General features: G+C 48.0%; 2 protein-coding genes across 2 annotated transcripts in view; one reads left to right on the forward strand and one right to left on the reverse strand.

The window, feature by feature from the left end:
* The window catches only part of ZBTB3 (zinc finger and BTB domain containing 3), a 39,789-nt gene extending 36,837 nt beyond the window's left edge, over positions 1–2,952 (forward strand). The window contains exon 2 of the mRNA XM_070950396.1: positions 529–2,952. Within this exon, the coding sequence (XP_070806497.1) occupies positions 598–1,926 (1,329 nt within the window). The 5' untranslated portion in view covers positions 529–597 and the 3' untranslated portion in view covers positions 1,927–2,952. The remainder of the gene's footprint in view (positions 1–528) is intronic.
* Positions 2,953–4,252: 1,300 nt separating this feature from the next.
* On the reverse strand, positions 4,253–9,630 carry LOC139321951 (microtubule-associated proteins 1A/1B light chain 3C-like). The gene is made up of 4 exons (XM_070950901.1): positions 9,591–9,630; positions 7,799–7,854; positions 6,716–6,822; positions 4,253–4,415 (listed from the first exon to the last, which is right to left on the reverse strand). The coding sequence occupies exons 1-4, from the start codon at positions 9,628–9,630 to the stop codon at positions 4,253–4,255; spliced, it is 366 nt and encodes a 121-aa protein (XP_070807002.1).
* Between the last annotated feature and the right edge of the window lie 1,837 nt (positions 9,631–11,467).

The raw sequence follows: 11,467 nt of genomic DNA on the forward strand, positions 1-11,467 counted from the left end.
TGATTGGACACACAAGGAATTTGTCTTGGTGCATACGCTCCAGTATGCACCAAGAATAGAAATAGGATAGAAAATAGAATTAGGATAGAAAACAGAATCAGAATAGAGAATAGAATTAGAATTATGAGAAATAGGATAGGACATGACAGGACAGGGCAAAATAGAGGAATAGGAAGAAATGGAAATGAAATAGGAATTGAATACTTTATTTGGCCAAATGTGATTAGACACAAAAGGAATTTGTCTCTGGTAGGGAAGCTCTTGGTGTACATGCAAAGCAATAGAGTAATAATGATAATAATACGATACCAGTAAGAGTGGGTAGTAGACAAAAGGATGCTAATCATACTACAGCCGTACAACATGGGTAAACATGCGGAGACATAAGATAGCACTGGGAGAATTAAGCGTTCAGCAGAAGAGGGGAAAAAACTGTCCCTGTGTCTTATTGTTTTGGCATGCAATTATTATTATTTCCTTCTCCAACAGTGACTTTCCTTCTCTCTTTCTCTTGCCGGCTGCTTCCAGTGGGACGGGGCTATGCCTTCAACCTTCCTGTTGTCGTGAAAGAGACACCCCCCCCCCCCCGGGCCCACGATGGAGTTCCCCGATCACAGCAAGAACTTACTCCGAAAACTTTGGGAACAACAACACGAGGGTTTCCTTTGCGACTGCACCGTCCTGGTGGGCAGCACCCGGTTCCTGGCTCACCGGGCCGTCCTCGCCTCCTGCAGTGCCTTTTTTCAGATGTTCTACAAGGAGCGGCTGGATAAGCGAGACTTGGTCTCCATCAACAGTGAGATCGTTACCGCCCCGGCTTTCGGGCTCCTGCTGGAATTCATGTACAGAGGCAGCCTCTCCTTCGGCGACATGCCGGTGGAAGACATCTTAGCCGCGGCCAGTTATTTGCATATGAACGACATTGTCAAGGTGTGTAAGAAAAAGCTGCAAGCCCGGGCTTTGGCCGAAGCCGACAGCACAAAAAAGGAGGAGGAAAGCTTGCTTCAGGCCCCCGAAAGCCAGCCCGTATCCTTGCCCCCGCCTCACTCCTGCGATCCCGAGAAAAACAAAAAAGAAGAGTGGAACGTCGGACAGAAAACGTCTCCCGAAGAATTCTCGGCTTCCATTTTGGACGTCGCGGATACCACCCAACCGGGGATGGACGCGCCGTCCTCCGCTCGGCCTCGTCCGCCACCCATCGTGGACATTTCTCTCTCCAGCCCGAGCAGCTCCACCGAAACTCTGTTGTGTAGCTCGTATCCTTCCGGGACTGGTGCCGAGGGGACGTCCGGCTTGGACCCTCCTCCAGAGAGATACGGAGAACAGCGCGTCGGACACAAGGAGTCCACGAATCGATCCGTCAGGGTCAAAGTGGAAGCGATCGTGATTTCTGACGAGGAACCGGACGGGGTCGAGCAGCTGGATGTCCCTCCTGCCCCGGAGCTGAGGCTAGAAAGCATCTTTCCGAAATCTGGTGGGGAGGTGGGCTCGGGGGGTGGCTGCGGGCGACACCCGGATGCTTTTGAAGAGCCCGGTGGGATGGAAGAGGTCTCTTCGGAAAGCAGCTTCCTACCTCAAGAAAATGCCCCCTACCACTTGATCCACATGCCAGGAGGTCAGACATTTTCCACCATGGCTACTCCTCCGTTGCACGAACAGATGTACTTGCAAGATTACGACTCCCACTCCAATTTTAGCCTTTTTACGGAGGATGTCCCCACCTGCAAGACGTGCGGGAAAACCTTTTCCTGCTCCTACACGCTGCGCCGTCACGCAACCGTTCACACCCGGGAACGGCCGTACGAATGTCGCTACTGCATGCGGAGTTACACTCAATCCGGAGATCTTTACCGGCACATCCGGAAAGCGCACAACGAAGATCTGGCCGTCAAACGCTGCAAACACGATGTGGAAAATCCTTCCTAGGGGTTTTTCCCACGGCGTGGAAACAAACTTCCCCGAAACAAGGAGCGAAATTCTCCCGTCGTCTCCATTCCTTGGCAGAAGAAGCCACACCACTGGTGTCTAATTTTCCCATTCCTCCTCGGCCGGGTTGCTTTATCCAAAATGTCCCATCTGCTGCAAAAATTTTGAGGGTTCGGTTTTCTCCTTATCGGGGAATTTTTTTTTTTCCCCGCCAACGCAGAGGCGACTCCGGCCATTCCCTGCGTCCGATTCGAAAAGAAACCGCCGTAAACCATCCCCGGACGGAGATCGCTTGTGTGTCTGTGGGCCCGACTGCTGATACAGCGACACTCCCGTGGGGTTTTAGCCCTCCCAAGAAATCAGCCTTACTGGTTTTGGGGGGGGGAGGCTCTCTTCTCAGTGCCGGTGGCAGTTCAGAATTTTATTTGCGGGAAAACGGGAAATGATTGGCGCCCTTGTTCGCCAAGGGGGCACCAGGATTTGTTGTTGGTTGTGAACAGTACCAAGCGGGCAAGACTGGATTGACAGGCGCAGGATAATCGTTTCAAACGCCGTAATGCTGACCTAAAGTGAGCGAGTGACTTTAGAGACAACTGGATGCTCCGATCCATGGGGTGAGGAACGGGTCTGAGGCCCCCGTCCACTCAAAATTGGGGAAGGGGGAAGGCACCCTAGAACTCTTCCTTCCCCACCTCCGAGCGGTCCTTCTTCCTTCCTCCTTTCGCAGCGACCACTGCCATCTGGCCCCCGTTGCAATTCTCTAACCTGTTTTGTAAGTAGCTCCAGTGTAGCCTTATGGATCAAGACAACCTATTCCACAGTAAAAAAAAGAAAAGAAAAAAAAATAAGGGAAAAAAAAAACCTCCAGTGTTCCTGAATCTCTGTGGTCCGTGAGACTTTTATTTTGCACTTTTAAAGGTACGCCTAACCCAACTGAAATGTGTTTAGCTTTAGTTGTTTAAGTATATTGGAGGAGGTGCGGGGGGGTCTCGGCAGACTCTGAGCTTTGGCTCGAAGATGTTTCCTGACCGAACTAGGTAACATAATCAGTGCTAGAAGGGAGAAGGGTTTGCAGAGAGGAGAGGAGGAGGAGGAGGATTGTGGGGTCCTTGGTACTCTCTGAGCTTGGTTCAGTGGTGGGTTTCAAATTTTTTTTACTACCGGTTCTGTGGGCGTGGCTTGGTGGGCGTGGCAGGGGAAGGGTGTTGCAAAATCTCCATTCCCTCCCCACTCCAGGGGGAAGGATACTGCAAAATCCCCATTTCCTCCCGATCAGCTGAGACTCGGGAGGCAGAGAATAGATGGGAGCGGGGCCAGTCAGAATTTTTACTACCGGTAGTAAAAATTCCCCCCCTCCCTCCCCCCCCCCCCGTTTGCTCGTCGAATAATAAGCCGTGAAATACTCCAAATAAATTGTGACATTTTTACACCTTTTTTCCCCGGGGCTTTTTCAGCCGCCCGCAAGTTTACTTTGGATTTACACTGAAGCCGTTTCCAACCGTTTTCGCTTTGCAAATTTTTAAACATTTTTCCGCTTATAAATTCACGAGTCGCAACGAACACAGTTCTTTCCTCCCGGCAAAAAACTTGACCGATCTGTGCCACCACGAGGTAGTTGTGAGATTCCTTCGGCGGCGAAAGAAAGTTAGTCCTCCTGTTCACGACACTTTAGTGTCGAGTTCCCGCCTGCTGTTGAGCTGAGCTGAATTACTACAAGTCCCAGCAGCCTCGGCCGGTACGACCAAGGGAAAAGGGATGCTGGGAGTGATCAGCTAATACTGTTTTCTCAAGCCTTGGCAAACCTTGAAGACAGGTGAGTGGAATTCCCAGAATTCCCCAGGCACAGGAGGATTCTGGGAGTTGAAGTCCACCCGTCTTCAAGTGCGTAAAATTGAGAAACACTAAAAAAACTGGCAAGATCCCATTTCTGTCTTTGGGGGCGAGAAAATTTGGGGATTTGGGAATAACAGGGGGCTCAGCCTTCACCCCCAAACTGAACCAGGGGTATAGAAGAATCTGGAGCAGAAGACATTTAATCCCAAAAAACTGGCAGAGGAAGGGAAGTAGCCAGATTCTTAAACTAGGGATCCTTTGGAGACCACCCAAGCACAATTGCCACCAGAGCTGTTCCTCCAGCTCAGGAAACCCAACACCGTCTTCCGTAAAATCACAATTCTGCACAACGGGGAGGGGGAAATTAGAAAAACTCCAAGGTTTAGAGACGCATTCCGAAGACTGCAAAATTCAGCATAAAACGGGCGGCCAGGAAGGAGAACGAAAGGACACCCTCCCAGGCCCATCTTCTCAAGAGGGGTTTTGAAGGCCCTCAACCGAACATCTCCTGGGAGGCGTACGTCATGTAAAGGAAGCCGTCCTCGTCTTTGTACGTGGTGTAGACGTCGGCCATGGTGGCGGACATGTTCACGAGGCTGTGGTTGCCGTCCACCAGGAAGTAGAAGGCCTGCGTGGACCTCAGGCCCATCCGATTGCTGGGGGGGAAGAAGGACAAAGCAATGTTGAGATCTCGAGATCCTTGACATGGATTGTGTGTTTGTAATTTCCAAAGTTTCTTGCGATTGTGCAGTTGCAAGGATGGTCCAAGATGGATTAAGGCGGGACTAGAACTCCCCATCTCCTGGTGATGGACCCAATGTCACCTAGTTGGCGTTTGTGCCTAAGGCAGGACTAGAACTCCCTGTCTCCTGGTGATTGGTCCGAAGTCACCTAGCGGGCTTATGTGTGTAACATGGGACTAGAACTCCCTGTCTCCTGGTGATTGGCTCAAAGTCACCTAGCGAGCCTATGTGTCTAACGTGGGACTAGAACTCACTATCTCCTGGTGATTGGCCCAAAGTCACCTAGCCAGTTTTTAGGCCTAAGGCAGGACTAGAACTCCCCATCTCCTGGTGATTGGTCCTAAGTCACCTACTGGCTTTTGTGTCTAACATGGGACTAGAACTCCCAGTCTCCTGGTAATTGGTCCAACGTCACCTAGCTGTCTTTTGTTTCTAACGTGGAACTAGAACTCACCATCTCCTGGTGATTGGCCCAAAGTCACCTAGCCAGTTTTTAGGCCTAAGGCAGGACTAGAACTCCCCATCTCCTGGTGATTGGTCCTAAGTCACCTACTGGCTTTTGTGTCTAACATGGGACTAGAACTCCCAGTCTCCTGGTAATTGGTCCAACGTCACCTAGCTGTCTTTTGTTTCTAACGTGGAACTAGAACTCACCATCTCCTGGTGATTGGCCCAAAGTCACCTAGCCAGTTTTTAGGCCTAAGGCAGGACTAGAACTCCCCGTCTCCTGGTCATTGGCCCAAGCTCACCTAGCAGTCTTTCCTGCCTAAAATGGGACTAGAACTCACCGTCTCCTGGCTTCTAGCCTGGTGGCTTAACCACTAGGCTTATTTTCAAAGAGCGTAAGTATAAGCCTAGTCGGCAAAGCAAGGTTTTGCGTTTGGGCGCTGTCTGAGCCATTCCCCAGTTTTCATTTTAATGACCTCATCCTAAATTTATTTATTATTTGCCCTTCCTGCATAAACGTGATCAAATTTTGGCCTCCTACAGCAAAAAAAAACAAAACATCGCTCAAATCAGACCTGATTCAATACTTGTAGGGACAGGTTGCTTTTCGGCAGTTCCTCCATAAATCTTTTTAATTTATTTATTTATTTTATTTTGTAATTTTTTTAAATAACGGCCTATCGGGAGTTAAAATAGTCAAGGAAACTTGGTTTGATTGGGGGGGGGGGGAAAAAACCCACTTCACTCCAATATTCTTTCCCCAGTTCCTGTTTTAAACTGTTCCTCCTGCCCAACGAGCCAATACACTATACCCGTGATGGCGAATTTATGACACGCGTGCCACAGGTGGCACACGGAGCCATATTGGTGGGCACGCAATCGTTGCCCTAGCTCAGCTCCAGTGCGCATGCGTGCGCCAGCCAGCTGATTTTCGGGTCTTCTGGTCCCACCGGAAGTCGGCAAACGGGCCGTTTCTGGCCTCCGGAGGGCCGGGGAAGGCCGTTTTCACCCTCCCCAGGCTCCAAGAAAGCCTCTGGAACCTGGGGAGGGCGAAAAACAGGCTTTCTGGCCCCATTAGAAATCGAGGAACAGGCTGTTTCCGGCTTCCGGAAGGCCTTTGGGGTGGCGGGGAAGGCTGTTTTTGCCCTCCCCAGGCTCCAAGAAAGCCTCTGGAGCCTGGGGAGGGCAAAAAACGGACCCACTGAGCCATCACGTGCCAAAAGCAGAGCGGGGGGGGGGGTCATGCGTGTATGCGTGGGGGGGTGGGGCACATTGAATTATGGGTGTGGGCTCGACCCCCCCCGCGCTCCCCCTGCTTTTGCCACGCGACGGCAAAAAGGTTAGCCATCACTGCACTGTACAGTAGACCCATCAGGATGGGAAGGGACCTAGAGATCATCTAGACCAACCCCCAATTAAAATCTTCATTCTGGTCAGTAGACCCACCTGTACTTCAACCCCCCCCCCCCCCCATCGCTGGATGGCTGTGAAAAACTGGCCAAATCCAGAAATCTTTGCTTGCTCTTTTGGGGGAAAGGCCAACACTTCCTTGTTAATCGCGATTTAATGACTCGGGTTTTCAAATGCTAATCTAGTCATTCATGCACTCATTTTAAACCCCATTTAAAACATCCTCATCTGTTTCACAAAACATCCTGAACGTTTTCTAGTTTTTCTCCCCATTGTGGAGAAGGGTCCCCCCCCTTCCCCCCCCCGGACATCCTTTATTACCGTAATTAATTTGCCGCAAGATTTCAAATGCTCACCGAATGATGGCTACAAACTGGCCCATGGTGAAATCTCCAGGGACTAGAAACTTCACCTTATTTAAAGCCGGCAATATTTTCTCCTTCGAATAGCGTTCCAGAATCACCTGCAACGAACCGAGAGAGAGCGGGAGTTGGAGAAGCTGCACTTTTAAGTGTGCAACTTAAATGGGTGTTTGTTGCGTGCCTGTGTCGGCATACAAACACGTGTGTGTTTTTACATCTGCGTACAAAACTGGAGGGACCTTAAACGGACCCCTCTTCTCTCAAGAAACAGCAGAAGCGAAAGAAAGAGAGAGAGAGAGAAAGAGAAAAGGAAGGAAGGAAGGAGAAAAAAAAGGAAGGAGAAAGAAAGGAAAGAAAGGAAAGAAGGAAGGAAGGAGAAAAAGGAAGGAAAGGAAAGAAGGAGGAAGGAAGGAGAAAGAAAGGAAAGAGGAAGGAAGGAGAAAGAAAAGAAGGAAGGAGAAAAAGGAAAGGAAAGAAGAAGGAAGGAGGCAGGAAAGAAAGGAAAGGAAAGAAGGAAGCAAGGAGAAAAAGGAAAGGAAGGAGGAAGAAGAAAGGAAAGAAAAGGAAAGAAGGAAGGAAGGAGAAAAAGGAAAGGAAAGAAGAAGGAAGGAGAAAGAAAGAAAAAGAAAGGAAAGAAGGAAGGAAAGAAAAATTAAGGAAAGGAAAGAAGGAGGAAGGAAGGAGAAAGAAAGGAAGGAAAGGAAAGAAGGAAGGAAGGAGAAAAAGAAAAAGGAAGGAAAGGAAAGAAGGAAGCAAGGAGGAAAAAAAGGAAGGAAAGGGAAGGAGGAAGGAGGAAGAAGAAAGGAAAGAAGGAAGGAAGGAGAAAAAGAAAGAAGGAAAGGAAAGAAGGAAGGAGGAAGAAGAAAGGAAAGAGGAAGGAAGGAGAAAGAAAAAGAAAGGAAAGGAGGAAAGAGAAAAATTAAGGAAAGGAAAGAAGGAGGAAGGAAGGAAGGAGAAAAAAAATGAAAAAGGGAGGAAAGAAAGAAAAGAAGGAAAAAGAAAGAAAAGGGAAAAAAAAGAGTCCCAAGTTCACTACAGTTGTGCAAGAAACCTGCCCTTAAGAAAATTCACACCCACCGGTAGTTTATAAGGAAATCTGATCCGGATTGCAGCCACTTCATTCCTCCTGGAAGCTGGAATAAAAAGGTTGTTTCAAAAATGGGAAAGGCTTTCAATATGATGGATTGTGGATGGACATTCCCAAGCTTTAATCATCCCCAGAGACTGGTTTCCGACCCCCACGGGTTCCCACATCACACTAAGCCTCAGTTTAACCGTGGTTTGGGAAAGGAATTCCAATCAGCAAAATCCACTCTGCGGTAAGCCATAAAATGTGACTTTGCAGTACACAAAGAACTGGGTTTACAACTCAGAAAACATGGTTTCTTTCTTTCTTTCTTTCTTTCTTTCTTTCTTTCTTTCTTTCTTTCTTTCTTTCTTTCTTTTTCTTTCTTTCTTTCTTTCTTTCTTTCTTTCTTCCTTTCTTCCTTTCTTCCTTCCTTCCTTCCTTCCTTCCTTCCTTTTTCTTTCTCTTTCTATCTTTCTATCTATCTTCCTTTCTTCCTTCCTTCCTTTTTTCTTTCTCTCTCTCTCTCTCTCTCACACACACACACAAACACACAAAATGGGTGACTCTAGTCAACCACCCTTTCCTAAAATCAAACCATGTCTGTCCAAAATGGTTTAATTGTGGTTTAGGCCAACCTCTATAAAGTTTGTTTATCTGCAGAGGAATGGCTTCCGGCCTTTGAGCAACCTTAATCCCAAAGCAATCAAAAGTTCTGTTGGCTGGGAACGATGGGCTCTGTAATACCACCTCTCTAGAGAGCTTGGAAAGGCAGTTAGATCCCCTGTTAGTGGCAACTTTTGTGCATTTTTACAGCAGGACACAAAACTAACCATTTTACTTTTTATGCTGGAATAAACCTAGGTTGTTATTTCTCTCTCTCTCTTTTTTTTCCCCCTCTCTCCCTCGCCCTCCCTCTTCTTCTCTCTCTCTCCCTCTTCTCCTCTCTCCCTCCCTCTCTCCCTCTCTCCCCCCTCCCTCCCTCCCTCTTTCCATCCTCTCTCTGTCTCTCTCTCTCTCTCTGTCTCTCTCTTTCCCTCTCCCCCTCCCTCTTCTTCTCTCTCTCTCCCTCTTTTCCTCTCTCCCTCCCTCCCTCTTTCCATCCTTCTCTGTCTCTCCCCCCTCCCTCTCTCTCTCTCTGTCTGTCTCTCTCTCTCTCCTCCCTCCCTCTCTCTCTGTCTCTCTCTCTCTCTCTCTCTCTCTCTGGACCCCCTTCTAAAAATTCTAGAGAAACCCCCAAAGTATTTTTGTCGGCCCGGATATTTATTAATATTTATTAAAATTGACGCCTTTTGCTGTTGTACGGCTTCTCACGATTCCACGATAGGATTTTAATATACAATTATTTTTCTGCGCAGGCTGGCAAATAATTTGGGAGTTCAGAGACCCCCCCCCCCCGAGAGGTGCCTTCGAGAACCTCAGGGGTCCTCACACCGACCAAGTCATGGACACAGATAGATGCTCAAGAGTTGGAAGGGACCTTTTAGGTCATCTAGTCCAACCCCCAACCTCTCCAAGCAGGAGACCTTGGTTATATATGCCCAGAAGACTGAATTAACGGAGCCCGCTCGGATTTACTCAACCTGAGGACAGGTAAGGTGGGGAAAAGGTATTTTGGGAACGCCGCCTGCTCATTAACCATTGCAGTACAACTCTTAAAAATGAAGAAAATAACCCCCCCCCCAAAAGAAGTGAATTGCCCCCCCCCTTGGGCCAACAAGGGACGGTAGCAATTAAGGTAGGGGGGAGCACCTCAATCCGGAGAGTTTACGCGCAGGAGCAGGAGTGCAACGGAGCACTTACCAAACGGTTTTCGGTGTTTGAAGGGAGGAAAGGAGGCCATCGGGAGATCCACTCGCTGGAGCCAAATTGTCCAAGGGGGGCGGGGGGGGGAAAGGAAAAAAAAAGAGAGGCAGAAGCGCACCGAGATCCCGAGACGGCTCTGCAGGCGTTCCCGCCAGCCCGCCGCGACTTAAATAGCGCAAGGAGATGCGCAATTTTGTTTTTTTCCCCCCCCATCCTGCTTTCAGGATCGAGGCCACTTCTGCTTCCGGTGGGGAGGGGGGGAAATGGGGGTGGAGAGCAAGGATGCAACTCCAGAGGCGTTTTTCTCACCCCCACTCACCCCCACCCCGCTGGAATTTAACCCAATTTCACGGGTCCTGGGAACTCCCCGCCACTAGGTGTCCAAAAAAACCCGAGATTTATTAGCGGTTTGGGGCGGGGGGGGTTGGTTTTCAGAGGTCTTTTCACACCAGCCCCGTCGGGTAAGAAGTAAGCCTAACCCGACGTTGCAACGGCAAACCTGGAGCATGGGTTTGCACGCGTCGGAGCGTTTCAACGGGTCGTGGGAACGGGCTGCAACGCGGATCGCGCCCCATCCTCCTCCTTTTCTCGCTTCTCCGGCTCTTCTAATTTTAATTAGTTAATGGGTTTTAGTCGTCAGGTTCTTAATTTTCGGCCAAAGGACAGTATAATTCTTTTAAGTTTTTTAAATATTGTATTGGATGTTTTTTTTTTAACTTGGCTGTGCACCGCCCTGAGTCCACCAGGAGAAGGGCGGTATACAAATTTTAAATAAATAAATAAATAAATAAATAAATAAATAAATAAATAAATAAATAAATAAATAAATAAATAAATAAGAAAGAAAGAAAGAAAGAAAGAAAGAAAGAAAGAAAGAAAGAGAAAGAAAGAAGCTCCGGGGCGGGGAACTTTCGATTTATTGTTCCTTTTGGCTACCTAGGACGATGCCACTCTTTTGTTGCCAGGTTTCTGCTACATTTTTTCCCCCACCTCCTCTCTCCTCGTCTGTTTTTTTCCTCCTTTCCTTTGTTTTTGCTTGTTTCAAAAAAAAAATAATAATAAACAGGGCATCCAACGTCCGATCTTCCCTCTTAAAAAACCTTCATTGAAGGCAAACGCGTTGTGTATTGTGTATTTGTGTACATCTTTAAATCCTATCACTATTATCCTAAAAAAAAAAAAAAAAAAAAACCTCACCTGTTGGGGGTCCATCCTATTGGCTAGGTAGGTAACTTGTTTTCATTGCCAGGTACTTAAAAAATAAATAAATTTAAAAAACTCTTGCTGCGGTCTTATTGTCTGTGCAGGTGTTTTTTTAAAAAAATTGATTTATATGCCGCCCTTCTCCGGAGACTCAGGGCGGGCTTACAGTGCGTTAAGCAATAGCCTTCATCCTTTTGTATATTTTTATACACAAACTGGGTCCTCAATTTACCTGCCTTAGAAAGGATGGAAGGCTGAGTCAACCTTGAGCCTGGCGAGATTCGAACTTACTTTAATTGCAGGCAGCTGGTGTTAAATTACAGTGCCTTGTCTGCAGAGCTATCCAGGCAGGCTTGCGAGGGAATTCTGGGAGTCGAAGTCCACCCATCTTCAAGCAGGCTGGCTGGGGAATTCTGGGAGTCGAAGTCCACTCATTTTAAAGCAGGTTGACTGAGGAATTCTGGGAGTCGAAGTCTACCCATCTTCAAACAGGCTGGCTGGGGAATTCTGGGAGTCGAAGTCCACTCATTTTTTTTTTTTTTTAATTTGATTTATATGCCGCCCTTCTCCGGAGACTCAGGGCGGCTTACAATGGGTTAAGCAATAGCCTTCATACTTTTGTATATTTTATACAAAGTCAGCTTATTGCCCCCACAAACCGGGTCCTCATT

Source organism: Pituophis catenifer, unplaced genomic scaffold (assembly GCF_029215685.1).
Source record: "Pituophis catenifer annectens isolate HBS135680 unplaced genomic scaffold, rPitCat1.0.hap2 SCAF_10, whole genome shotgun sequence".
Taxonomy (NCBI): Eukaryota; Metazoa; Chordata; class Lepidosauria; order Squamata; family Colubridae; genus Pituophis; species Pituophis catenifer.